General features: G+C 45.2%; 1 protein-coding gene across 3 annotated transcripts in view; it reads right to left on the bottom strand.

The window, feature by feature from the left end:
- grhl1 (grainyhead-like transcription factor 1) overlaps nucleotides 1–14,533 on the bottom strand; it is a 145,114-nt gene that overhangs the window by 31,597 nt on the left and 98,984 nt on the right. For all 3 annotated transcript variants that reach the window (XM_072498766.1, XM_072498764.1, XM_072498765.1), the window contains exons 10-13: nucleotides 7,302–7,460; nucleotides 5,338–5,425; nucleotides 2,325–2,452; nucleotides 285–322 (exon numbers count right to left, since the gene is read on the bottom strand). In XM_072498766.1, coding sequence (XP_072354867.1) covers nucleotides 285–322; nucleotides 2,325–2,452; nucleotides 5,338–5,425; nucleotides 7,302–7,460 — 413 coding nt within the window. The remainder of the gene's footprint in view (nucleotides 1–284; nucleotides 323–2,324; nucleotides 2,453–5,337; nucleotides 5,426–7,301; nucleotides 7,461–14,533) is intronic.

The raw sequence follows: 14,533 nt of genomic DNA, 5'->3' as shown, positions 1-14,533 counted from the left end.
AGAAAGATGGAAACTTAAGAGACTGCAGTGGAGATATTTGAATCAATGAGGATTATAGTCATGTACCGTTTCTGTTCTGCTACAATTTACTACTGCCTTCCCCCAACTGCTGACTCTGTCATACAGGTGAAAAAGTCAAACAATTAATTTTGTTTTCTGTTTCTTAGTTATTTTCTTTTTTCACTAAATAAAAAAGTTTAGGAGGAGCTTCCAGTCCTAGAGCTCTGCTGTAATACTTCGTTGGTAACTTTCAGAAATATTAATAAATTGAACAACAAACTCACCCTTCGCCTTCTGACTCTTCGGACCCAACAGAGAATGCCTGTGAAAAGGGACAGGATAACAACTTCAATATCCCTGCTTCAACCAACCAATCCACTAGTTCAGAATTAACTAACCAAAAGTCTTGATGAACTTGCAACAACAAGAGCTTGCATTTATATGACACCTTTAATGTAATAAAATGTCTCAAGGCAATCCACATAAACGCACATAAAGAGATATTAGGGCAGATGGTCAAAAGCTTTGTAAAAGAATAGGTTTTAAGGAGTATAATAGAAGAAAGAGAGGCAGAGAGGTTTAGGGATGGAATTTGAGAGCTTAGGCTAGGCAGCCCCCAATGGTGGAGAAAGTAAAACGGAGTGCCCAGGAGGCTGCAACGAGAGGAGCAAAGAGATCGAAGAGGGCTGAAGGAAATAATAGAGATAGGGGGGACTAAGGCACGGAGCGATTAGAAAGCAAAGACGGGATTCTAAAATTGAGGTTGCGGTGTGTGTTTGAAGCTCATCTCGGGGTCACATGTTACACCAAGGCTGCAAACAACCTGATTAACCTTGATCAATGGAATGGATGGAATCAATAGCTAAAGAATGGATTTTGTGGTGGGGATCAAAGATAACTGGCAGGAGGCAGTGTGCCATTGGACTTCAATCTTCCTAATATTAGGTGGAGGGAATTTCTACTTATCCAGTACTGGATGCCTGATAAGCCATGCGATAATTTGGAGGTGGAGGAGGGGTCGTGAAAGATGGTGGTGAGTTGGGCATCATCAGTGTACAGTTGAAAACTGATGCTCTGTTTTCAGATGATATTGCTGAGGGATAGCATGTAGGCGAGATTGATGTAGATGAACTTAGGTTCATTGAGAAGCAAACCTCATCTGCTTATAAACTCCTGTAATTGATGGCATGATTTCACAGTCCCACCGCCACAGGACTGGAAATTCCCACCCGAAGTCAACTGACCTATTACTGGTCCACCAATTTTCCATTTTACCCGTAATGATTCCCATGGTGGGCGGGACAGGAAAACCCCTTCTAAAGTATACATAATTTCTGTAGCTCTGGAGGAGGCAGATTTTTTAAATTGTGTGTTTGAAAATAAGAGAGTACAATATCTAGTAAAATCACAAATCCAACAACATCAATTAAGTATTAATTGTGAACAATTGTCATGTGAGAGTACCTTTAGGAAATGGGTGTTTATAAATGGGTGTGTATATAAATATCTGTAGTGAGAGTACCTTTAAGAAATGGGTGTTTACTTCTGCAGTGATGTCAGAGAGTGGATGGAGCTGGGCTGGGCTGACCGTCAGCTTTTTGCTTTCGTTTTTTTGAGCAGGCTGCAGAGTGTGTTTTAGTTTTGTTTTCAGTGTTGGAGCTGAAGCCAGACAGAGCAGGTGTACTGCTGTTCTCTCTGCCATCAGAAAACTATCTCTTGATCATTTGGTGAATTCAGAATTACAAATGTTTTCACTAGTGACTTTAACCTAATGCGCTTGTGATAAAGGTTTTGTTTTTAAGTCGTATGGATGTTAAAAAGGAAAGCTTAAAGGTTTACTCAGTGTTGTAGTCTTTGGGGTTGTATTTGAATTAATGGTTGCTAAGATGTTCACTGTATGTTTTAAAAAGGTTAACTGAGTTCATAGAATAATCATTGTTTTGTTTAAAAAAAATACTTTCCCATTTCTGCTGTACCAAACCTGTAGAGTGGGCCGTGTGCTCCCCATACCACAATCTATTAAAAGTTGTGGGTCAGGTGAACTCCATGATACACTTTGGGGTTCTCTAAACCCTGGCCCATAACACAATTTTAAAATGCAAAATATATAATGTCATGGCCACTTATGTCCAACTCTTCAGAAAAACATTGCTTATGCCACAACTGAAGAGGGAAGTGTCAGAAGCCTATCCAGAAAAGACTGCAGCAATGTTGTCAGGTATTGCATTGTGTTACTGTGGTGCCAACAGTGGTCAGCTATGGTACAAAATATCCATAAAAACCTACTGCAAACAAGATTATATCAAACTAAAAGGGAGACATACATGCATAGCGCGTTGCTGCACATCAGGGATGAAAAGAACTGGCTGAGTGACGAGGTCAGGGATGGATTTGAAGATAGTGGCCTCTGTCTGCTTGAAGTTGGGGATCCGCTGCATCTTTTGGTCCTGGACTGAAATTTAAAAAAAAAACAATCACAAAATTAGAAGAAAAAAAGGATTGTGCAATGGACAGTGGTGAATCGCATGGGTTGGGATTTGAACTAAGCGATTGTGCAATGGACAGCGGTGAATCGCATGGGTTGGGATTTGAACTAAGCGATTGTGCAATGGACAGCGGTGAATCGCATGGGTTGGGATTTGAACTAAGCGATTGTGCAATGGACAGCGGTGAATCACATGGGTTGGGATTTGAACTAAGCGATTGTGCAATGGACAGCGGTGAATCGCATGGGTTGGGATTTGAACTAAGCGATTGTGCAATGGACAGCGGTGAATCGCATGGGTTGGGATTTGAACTAAACGATTGTGCAATGGACAGTGGTGAATCGCATGGGTTGGGATTTGAACTAAGCGATTGTGCAATGGACAGTGGTGAATCGCATGGGTTGGGATTTGAACTAAGCGATTGTGCAATGGACAGTGGTGAATCGCATGGGTTGGGATTTGAACTAAGCGATTGTGCAATGGACAGTGGTGAATCGCATGGGTTGGGATTTGAACTAAGCGATTGTGCAATGGACAGTGGTGAATCGCATGGGTTGGGATTTGAACTAAGCGATTGTGCAATGGACAGTGGTGAATCGCATGGGTTGGGATTTGAACTAAGCGATTGTGCAATGGACAGTGGTGAATCGCATGGGTTGGGATTTGAACTAAGCGATTGTGCAATGGACAGTGGTGAATCGCATGGGTTGGGGTTTGAACGAAGCGATTGTGCAATGGACAGTGGTGAATCGCATGGGTTGGGATTAGAACTGAGCGATTGTGCAATGGACAGTGGTGAATCGCATGGGTTGGGATTTGAACTAAGCGATTGTGCAATGTACAGTGGTGAATCGCATGGGTTGGGATTTGAACTAAGCGATTGTGCAATGGACAGTGGTGAATCGCATGGGTTGGGATTTGAACTAAGCGATTGTTCAATGGACAGTGGTGAATCGCATGGGTTGGGATTTGAACTAAGTGACAAGGTTGAGGTTTTTTATTTTTTTGAAAAAAAGCCAACCAACTGATTAAATGTTAGCTGCCTTCTATTCAGCGATCGTAACTGATCATTATTCAGAAGTTGGTTGGTGTGAGATGGTGTCTGTAACAGCACTTCTTTACAATTAATAGAGCAATATCTTTATGCTTGGACCGTCACACATCTGAAACCTTCAGCTACTCACTGGAACCTTGGCTACACCACTATTTATATTTCCACATGTGAAATATACAATATCACCAATTATTCCACATGACAGAGAAACCAAAAGTATCAGGGACATTCTGACACAAGGTCTGTGCAGGAATTTAAATCCCCCGGGATCCTGACATTATCCTCTTCACTTCCAGGCTTCGCCCAGCTGGGATTGAAGGTAAGCGGGGAACTGCTGTGTAATTTGTGGGTCAGTCATTAAAATATTTCCATAGGTAATTAAGTTTTAAGTTCCCTGAGCAACTTGCTCAGGTCTCCAAGGTGACTGCACAGAGGGAAGAGTTTCTTTAGTGAAACTAAGAGCTCTAGCCATGACCGGATGAGAGGCTGCTGTTCACAGCTCTCATTCTCAGAGTGCTTTGTGCTTGACTGGTGACTGCCAACTACTTAGAGGTAACTTCACCTGTCCCGCACTTCACCCGCCTTCAGCTGTGTTTCCTGCTGCCAGTCTTCACCACAGCATGGGAGCAGCCTAGGCAGCTCTAAATTGAAACTCTGCTGAAAGAGCAGCACCACCACTGAGAGACCATACGTGGAAGAGAGCGCATGCAAGAGCACAAAAGTCAGGATTTCACAGACTCTTGAAGCAAGATCTATTTCCCAGTAGACAAATATACACGCATTGCCTCTAGCTGTGAAGATGCTTATCACAGCAGGACAGCAGGGTTGTGATTGTAATGGCTTATGTGGATTGGAGGGAAGTGCAACATTTGTGCTGTGCATCGGTGAGGCCAGGGTGCATGAATAATAGGATGGGCGGTAAGTACAAGTGCTGGCTGTTCAGATGTAAAGTGTCTGGTGATAGAGGAATGAGTGCAACTGGAAGTTTGCTGTTTTGAGGTGTGCTGTGTTGGAGAATGTTGAGCAAGACAGTGTGTGGGGCTTAGCACTTGAACCTCATTGCTACTCACTTTTCCTGCCCTCAGATCCTGGATCCTCTTGATGCACTATCTCCTGGCTGGAGGTATCCCATTTCTGCTGCCAACCTCCATGACCATTTCAACATGTCTGCTTGGTTGCAGAGGCTGACCTCTTCCAGGAACCATTGTAGAAGATCATCTAATTGCATCCCCCCAGATCTCACAGCAGTGTCTCCAGTACAGGGTGAGAGATCCAGTGGAAGTGGTGGGTGGATGGAAAGAGGGGGTTGCAGCCATCCCAGGTTTCCTCTCGCCCTGGTAACCCATTCTCCGGTCCCTTCAATTAGAAATCTTTCCTTTTGACAAATTTGGCATGTAATCATGTCTGTCCTCTTTGATTGGCGGAGAACCTGGGGAAAGTATGCTTGTGCCTTGTTTCAGTTAAAGAGCCTTGGCAAAGACCATGGAAACTGTGACCCACTACAGATCCCACAATTTTGGCAGGGATCAAATTTTGAAAATGTTACCCTCGCTTTCATTGAAAAATACAGCTAATCTACAGGTCAATTTGAAAAAAGGTATTTGCAAAATTTACAAATTGTTCTTATTTGAAAAACTGATTAATGTCACTTAGAAAAATATAAAATTATATAAACCCATAGATTAATCTGTAACCTCAAATATCTCCGCATAATCCAACATGGGACATTTTATTTTACTCTTTACATATCCACAGGCATTCACCTGGTTTTGTAACTTTTATATACTCAATACTCACAGGTGTTTAGATGGGAACTGCTATCATTGGGTTTGGACTTTTTCCGAGACTGTTTACGCTCCTCATCACGTATCTTTCGTTCTGCGCCCTGTAAAATCAATGTCAGGCAGCAAAACAAAATTTCAGTACAGTATCCAAGATACTTTACATTGTGTTCAAATAAAAAAAATTGTAAGCAAATCATCTTAGTAACATGGCCACCAATATAACTCCTTGTACATAGTTTTATAGTAGCACATACCCCTTCATACAAGAGTTCAGCAACACCAGCGACTTAGCCCCAAGGAGCTGCCTTCCTTCCTCTATCTGAATTATTTGTAATAAAGTTCTGATTGGGTGCTCACTGGAAAGAACCCTCAGTATGGTACCAGTTTGTTAAGATAGCAAGCAAATAAAAGGCAATATACCCATTGTTTATACCGTAAATAATATCCACGGAGAAATCTACCTCTCCCCTATTGAATCTGTGCAAAACAAACCATGGGGAGAAGAATGTAACCCATGTCTTAAGAACAAGGGAGAGACACTAGTTGGTGAATAATGTGCTCACTAGTTTGGAGGTCATTTTAACTTTTGGCCATTGGATAAAGTACACATTTTACCCTTCTCTCAATTTTCCATTGACAAGTGGTATAACAGGTGACCAGGCAGGTATCACTGTTTTACACAATCACAAGTCAAAATTAATTGCATTACCTTTTAAATAATGCTAAATTTGCCTTTTATGAGACTGCTACCCAAAGAAGGGTGGTATTTAGAAAGTGGCACTGCTATTCTATTCACATTTAGTTGCATTTATCATTCAGTTTTCAATTGTATAGGGGTGCAAATATGGCAAATTCTACTTTGATCATCACACATCGTCTACAGAGAGAAGAGGTGCCATTTTCTCTGTTACACAACACTATGGGCAATGTACACAGCAAAGTTGTAATTTTCTATAAGTTTGCAGGCGTAAATGCCCATACTGTTGCTTAACTTCCATGATATTTTGCAATCTGCAAAACTTATTTTTTTATTTTTTTATAAATTTAGAGTACCCAATTCATTTTTTCCAATTAAGGAGCAATTTTAGTGTGGCCAATCCACCTAACCTGCACATCTTTAGGTTGTGGGGGTGAAACCCACGCAAACACGGGGAGAATGTGCAAACTCCACATGGACAGTGACCCAGGGCCGGGATCGAACCTGGGACCTCGGTGCCATAAGGCAGCAGTGCTAACCACTGCGCCACCGTGCTGCCCCCTGCAAAACATATTTTGTGCAGAAATTGTTTTAATGTAAAGAAAAAAACTTGCATTTGTATCATACTTCTGACAATCTCAGGTCATCCCAAATTGCAGTACAGCCAATGAAGCATTGTATAAAAGTATAATGTAGTCACAGTTGGACAGGTCATGCTGATTCAGCCACCATAAAGGTGCAATTTAGCAAGGTGATGAGGCTAGATGTTCCATTAAAAACTATGGAAGAGAAAGTGCCCCTTCATTGCCCCATGCAATCCCAGGTGCAAGAAGGGCTAGGGACTAAATTGTTGGCTGAACATCACAGCAAATACTTCCAATCACAAAGTATAAAATGGTGGAGGAAGTAATGTTGCTGCCTCATAAGCAATGTAATCATCCCCTTACTCCTTTTACATTAGAGGTTGCCTGGAACGCGCTGCCAGAGAATGTGGTGGGAGCAGGCACATCAGCAACGTTTAAGAGGCATCTGGATGGGTACATGATTAGGGAGGAAAGAGCGATACGGACTGAGTAAGGGCAGAAGGTCTTTTTTTAAGCTAGGGCATCATGATCAGCACAGGCTCAGAAGGCCGACGTGCTGTACTTGCAAATTTATGCCTCTAGCATAAAGGTTACAGCAATTTAGTACTTGGTGCCACATTGTCTGAGTTTGTGATCTATTTTTGACAAAAATAGATAATGAAGGACAGAATTAGGCTCCTTAATCCACCAGCATACCTTGTCACAGAAGACTTTAATTTGACAATAGGCCCTGTGGATGGGTTTGTTGCTGCGGGTATTGTAACTGTATGTATCAATCTGGATGTTCAATGGTAGTCCTTTGACTCCCTTCTGAGATGAGAAGTCGGTGCTGAGACAGTTGACTGAGATGAAAATCTGTAAGAGGAAGCAGTCACTAATTTAGTGATAAAGTAGCAAAGCAGAAAAATACTCGTTAGCGTGTAGCACTTATTACAATTTCAATACCATACTGCAAAATGGAAAACAGGTTAATTTTGCAAAGTTCCATTTCGAACAGAGCTTCACTAGAAGAGACTGCACTGATGAAGATTGCAGCTCCGATTCTGCACACCATGTTCATCACCAGTGAGACTCTGTATCATGAGCCATGTGCTACAAAATTGGCCCTTCAATCTCTAGATCAGATGTGCGAATCATTTTTCAGCACACTTTAATTTATGAGCTGTATGTCCCTTGGATTTTAAAAAAATATTATCTTACGGGATGCGGGCATCACTGGCAAGGCCAGCTTTGATTTTTTAAAAATAAATTTAGGGTACCCAATTAATTTTTTCCAATTAAGGGGCAATTTAGCGTGGCCAATCCACCTACCCTGCACATCTTTGGGTTGTGGGGGTGAAACCCATGCAAACACGGGGAGAATGTGCAAACTCCACACAGACAGAGAGCTGGGATCGGACCTGGGACCTCAGTGCCGTGAGTCTGCAGTGCTAACTACTGCTCCACAATGCTGCCATAGGCCAGCTTTGTTGCCCATCACTAATTGACCTTGAACTCAGTTACTTGCTAGGCTATTGCAGAGGGCAATTAAGAGTCAACTGTTGACCTGCATTTGTATGTAGGACACACCAGGTAAGGATGGCAGATTTCTTTCCCTCAAGGACATTTGTGAACAATCAATAAAAGTTGTCATGGTCACCATCACTGAGACTAGCTCTCAATTCCAGATTTACTGATTGATTTTAAATTCCAATTGTCATTGCTGAACCCATATCCAGGGCATTAGCCTGGGCCTCTGGATTACGAGCACAGTGATATTACCACAGGCCAGTGTTTCCCCACTTAACTAATGATGAATTAATCACATTTGGTGTTTACACTGTTTACACATTTAGAGTTTTGCCTACCACACAATTGAACAACATATGTATGAATTTCAGTGCTGATGTGATGCCAGGTATGTAGGCCGTACATCCCAATCATGGATGGGTCAATTAAACAACATGTTACTTTGGTTGCTTGTAATAAGCAGAGTACACTGCACTCAACCAGTACACACTTGCAAAACCTAAAACAAAATATCTACTATTAGGTGTGACTTTGTGATTGGGCAACAGTTGTTGAACAATTTGGAATGCACTCACAACCAATGTAAGATAATCAGACCTCTTAACATGGCTTATTTACACTTGCTACATAGGGTCCCGTTCTCTGCAAGCAAAAAGACGATGTTCAAGCCTGGAGCCTCTCTGAAATAGAAGGGAACTTTGGCAGCCAATTGTTCCCCAATGCATTTTCCATGCCAAGATGTTCCATGGCAACACCTTGGCCAATCAGAGTTAACTTGGCAACCAATCAGCACCCTTTTCTCCTTTTGAATTTGCAATCATCTGACTATGAAAATAACAAAATAGAACACCTTTTGTACCCCAACCCACACTTGCACTTCTTCTGGGGAGTTCCTTTTAGCTCTACCCTCTCATAATCACTGTGTCATTTGTTGTTCCTCAGCTCAACAGAATCAACCCAGCAACCCCATCTCCTCTTTCTGTCCACCGTTCTCACAAGGACATTCAGTGTTTAACTTCCTTCATCACCACTCCTCTCAACTGCAACCCCCACCCAAAGTTTCTACCTGACAACATGGAAGATTATTCCACATCCAACTGGTAATGTGGACAATTACCCTGCATTTTATCTGACAAAATGGAAGATTACACAGATACGGCTGAGCCTCAAAAAGCAGAATGAATCTAACTTGGCCCATTGGTGTCTCATTAACATCTCCCCAATGAGTCATCAACAAACACAAGAGCTAAATGTCAGAGTGAAAGTTGCTTCCTGCAATATCAAGCCAGCCATTGAGCTAGTATGTTGCCAAGGAGCCCTAGCAGAGCTGGTGTCCATGGAAATTAAAGGATACAACCAGCAGCTGCAGTCATACCTGGTGCAAAGAAAAACGGTTTTGGGTGTAAGAAGCCAATCTAGTCCCATCACTGCAGGAATTCCACAGGAGTCCACATATTTTAAGGTGCTCACCTACCCAACATGATTGATGGACCACCAGCAAAAGAAGGATTCCAGCATTTCGAGGAGAGGGCCCAGCATCATCACCTCAAAGAAACTAGGGCAATAAATGGGGGCTTGCCAGTAAGGCCAAGATCCCAAGAATGAATAATAATTTTAAAACTCCAATGTAGGGCAGTGGTGGAGATGTAGCAGCTACAATCACAGTCTTCAGATTTTTCAATGTCCATATCACAGCTGTGGTACAAAGTAGGAGAAAAACTAGTAGGAGAAAAACTAATACAAGTTAGCACAGTGGTTAGCAATGTTGCTCACAGCGTCAGGGTCCCAGGTTCGATTCCCGGCTTGGGTCACTGTCTGTGCGGAGTCTGCACCTTCTCCCTGTGTCTGCGTGAGTTTTCTCCGGGTGCTCCGATTTCCTCCCACAAGTCCAGAAAGATGCTAGAGGGAGAATTCAGAATGTCCAATTCACCTGTGTACCCGAACATGTGCCGGAATGTGGCGACTAGGGGATTTTCACAGTAACGTCATTGCTGTGTTAATGTACGTCGACTTGTGACAATAAAGATTATTATTAAAGGAAAAATTATCATTTAAACCAACCCCTTCAAATATTCCATGCACAATTATTGCTGTCAGAGATAGTGGCATGCAAACTGAATGTAAACAGTATCAATAAAGATGGAAAAAGGACTTCCGGTGGCGGCTATGAAGGAGTAGGTCGCACATTTGGTGGCTCCCGCTCGGGTCGGAACTTTGGACCTTTCCCCCCAATTTTTTGCCGGATCTGAAGTGGAAAATTGATGTTGGACGCAATTGTGAAGAGGAATCCTACATCATGCATGGAGACGCGGACCAGGAGTGCTCGCAAAGGAAGAAATAGGCGAACGGAGAAGGCTTGGACCAAGGCTGCAACGGGAGAAAGCATGGCGGAGGACCGGAGTTCTGGCTTGACGACCCAGCAGTCGATGGAGCAGTTGATGCAGTTTAAACAGGAGGGCTTCGCCATGCAGAAACAGGAATGCTTGGACCCGATTAAGGAATCGATTGCGCGACTGGAACTCAGACTGGATGCTCAAGATCGGGCGCTCCAGAAAGTGGAGAAGGCATTGACTGAGCAGGAGGAGCACCAAGCAGCAGTGGAGTTGGAGGTGGGAATGTTGAGAGACCAACAGAAAAGGCTCCAGGAGAAGGTGGAGGATCTAGAGAACAGGTCCCACCGGCAGAACCTGTGGGATCCGAAGGAACAGACGCAGGGGCATACATAGCGGCTATGTTTGAGAAGCTACTGGGGGAGGGGACGTTCTCCCTACCCTTGGAGGTGGACAGGGCGCACAGAGCGCTAGTGAGGAAGCCGCATGGGTGTGATCCCCCCCCCCCCCCCCCCGGAGAGCAATGGTGGTGAGATTCCACACGTACCTGGACAAGGAGTGCATTCTACGGTGGGCCAAGCAAACGCGGAGCTGCAAATGGGAGAACAGGGTCCTGCGTATATATCAGGATCTGAGCACGGACGCGGCCAGGTGAAGAGCAGGGTTCAACCAGATAAAATCGGCCCTTTTTAAGAAGAAGGTAAAGTTTGGACTACTGTACCCAGCCCTTCTTTGGGTTATGCACAAAGAGCAACATTTCTACTTCGAGTCACCTGAGGAAGCGATGGACTTCACGAGAAGGAAAGGGCTGGCATAAGACTGAGGTGATTGGACTGAACTTTGCTGCAGTGTTCATGTGGTTTTTCTTTTTTCTCTCTCCTCTTCAATTAATTGTTTTAAAAAAGAAACATTTTTGTCTTTGGATGTTACTTGTAATGCCTTTTGTATTGAGTTGGGGTCTGCGGACGAACTGCTCGAGTTAAAATGTGCATTTGCACTAATGGGGGATGGAGGTGTGAGTGTTAGATGTTCTTTTTGATTTTCTTTGCGTGTTTCTTTTGGGCAATTGGGTTGGGATTGTTTATATTTGCATGTGTGTGTCCGAGCCCCCGGGGGGGGGGAAATAATCGGTGGGAAAATGTCTGGTGCCATGGGCGGAGGCCACCAAGCTAGCTGGGCGGGCTAGCTCACGGAAGCGCAGTTGGGGGTGAGCAGATGGTATGCTTGTTGGAGGGGGCTGTATCTATGGTGCTGTTACTCGGGGGCGGGGAAATGTTCTGCTGACAGGGGAGGGCGTTTTGCTGTGTGACAATAGGGAGGTTGGGGACGGAGGCTGCCTGGGGGCGGGCCTGCGGATGCGTGGGGCACGGGCTGGAGACTGGCCCAAGAAAGGTGATGGCTGATCGGTGGGGGGAGGGGGGAGACAAGAAGTCCCCCAACCAGGCTAATCACATGGAATGTAAGAGGGCTAAATGGGCCAGTTCAAAGTGTTCGCGCACTTGAGGGGACTGAACGCAGACATGGCAATGTTGCAGGAGACACACCTTAAAGTAAGTGACCAGGTCAAACTAAGGAAGGGATGGGTCAGGCAGGTTTTCTACTCGGGGCTGGGGTCACGATATTGATTAATAAGCAAGTATCATTCGAAGCTGGAAGAATAGTTGCAGACGTGGGGATCGATACATAATGGTCAGTGGAAAGCTGGAGGGGTTGCCGGTGGTACTCGTGAATATGTGCGCGCCAAATTGGGATGATGTGGTGTTCATAAGGAGGATGTTGGGGAAGATCCCGGACCTGGATTCGCATAAGCTGGTTATGGGGGGTGGACTTCAACACAGTCAGGGCTAGGCCTATCTAGCTCAAGGACAGGCAGGGTGCCAGCAATGGCAAAGGAGCTAAAGGGGTTTATGGAGCAGATGGGGGGTGTGGACCCATGGAGATTTGGGCGGCCGAGAGTGAAGGAGTTTTCCTTCTACTCGCCCGTGCATAAAGTGTACTCCCGGATTGACTTTTTTTTTTTATCTGAGCAGGGCTCTACTGACAGGGGTAGTGGTGTAGCCATCCGAGATGGCCACCTGCAAAGGACCATGGGAATTGTGGCCAACCCAGGACTCAGACAGATACAGAGCTTCTGTGTATTTGAAACCCAGACAGCTAGACTTGATCGAAACACCTGTTCGTTTGCATTTTAATAGCCAATTTTCCCAGAACAATAGGACTGCACTCAAGAAACCGGTACAGCCACAGACTGATCAGCATCACTCCCTTTACTCAGAGAGCCCAACTGCCAAGGTCAATGACTGCTAAGGACCCGCCCAGCCACCAAGGCACCCACTCTTTATTGGCCAAAATCGAAGGCAGTGATCGAAGCCTGACGAATTATTGGGTCCAAGATTAAGAACCACCCCAAAGAGCGTGAAATCCCAGAGGGATAAAAGGGGACACAGTCTCTTTTGGACCTGGTCTGTGCCAGCCCAACTGTAGCATAACGACCAGACAGCCAAGTTCAAGACCAATGATCGCTACCTGACGGATGAGCCCAGCAGAGACAGCCACGTCTTCAAACCAGTCACGTGAGATCAAGATCAAGGCCTTATCCACTTGCACAGTGCCGGTCATCCTCAAGTTTAGTATAGGTTATTGTAGCTGATAGGTGTAGTTTAACTTGGAGTATATTGTGCTTGCATGTCGAAGTAACCCTTGTGTGTAAATAAACCATAAAGAACAAAGAATCTTTGAACTTGAACTGACTAACTGGTTGTGTGGTCATTTGACCGATATACGGGAAAGCCTTGTGATTCAGTAAGAGAAACAGAAACGCCCACAGTATTGGCAATGCTGTTGGGACATTACATCATATCATAACAGCCTCAGTATCATATTGGCGACTCTAAAGAGCAACATTATTGGGGATGCTGGTGGGATAGTATTCCATTAAATTGGCAACAGTGGACACTGGGTACTCGGCGATCACGATCTCGGATCATGCCCCGCACTGGGGTGACCTACAGGTGAGCAAGGAGAGTAGCCAGCGCCCGCAGTGGAGGCTGGACGTGGGACTTTTAGTGGATGAAGAGGTGTGTGGGCGGCTAACAAAATGTATCCAGAACTATCTGGAAGTCAACGACATGGGAGACGTTTCGGCTGCGGTGGTCTGGGCGGTGCTGACGGCGGTGGTTAGAGGGGAGCGGAGATCGTTACGGGCCCACAGGGAGAAGGCAGACAGAGCAGAGACGGACCGACTGATAAAGGAAATACTACAGGTCGACAGGAGGTATGCGGAGACCCCAGAGGCAGGGCTTCTAAGGGAATGACGGAGGCGAGAGGCAGAGTTTGGCTTGTTAACTAGGGAAGGCAGTAGAGCAGCTCAGGAAGGCGAGGGGGGCGATCTATGAATATGGGGAGAAGGCCAGTAGAATGCTTGCGCAGCAGCTTAGAAAGCGGGAGGCGGCCAGGGAGATTGGGAGAGTAAGGGACAGAGATGGGAACCTGGTCGGAGATTCAGCTGGGGTTAATAAGGCGTTCGAGGAATTCTACAGCAGACTGTATGAGTCGGAACCCCCAGCTGGGCCGGATGGGAGGAGGCAATTCTATGGGGGGCTGAAGTTCCCAAAGGTTGATGAAGACTTGGTAGAAGGGCTGGGGACCCCGATTGGGTTGGAAGAGATAGCAGGTGGGCTGAAGGCCATGCAGTCGGGTAAAGCCCTGGGACCGGATGGGTACCCCGTGGAGTTTTACAAAAAGCTCTCTGGGATACTGGGGCCACTGCTGATGAGAACATTCAATGAGGCAAGGGAGAGAGGGGGGCTGCCCCCAACGATGTCACAGGCCACTATCTCATTGATCCTGAAGCGGGATAAGGACCCGGAGCTATGTGGGTCCGACAGACCGATCTCCCTACTGTAGACGCCAAATTGTTGGCTAAGATCTTGGCCTCAAGGATTGAAGACTGCGTCCTGGACATGATTGGGTAGGACCAGACGGGATTTGTTAAGGGGAGGCAGTTGGCAGCTAACGTAAGAAGGCTGTTGAATATTATCATGATGCCCTCAGAGGGTAGGGACATAGAGGTAGTGGTCGCAATGGGCA

The sequence above is a fragment of the Scyliorhinus torazame genome, chromosome 4 (genome assembly GCF_047496885.1).
Source record: "Scyliorhinus torazame isolate Kashiwa2021f chromosome 4, sScyTor2.1, whole genome shotgun sequence".
Taxonomy (NCBI): Eukaryota; Metazoa; Chordata; class Chondrichthyes; order Carcharhiniformes; family Scyliorhinidae; genus Scyliorhinus; species Scyliorhinus torazame.
This window is presented reverse-complemented; position numbering and strand designations above follow the sequence as displayed.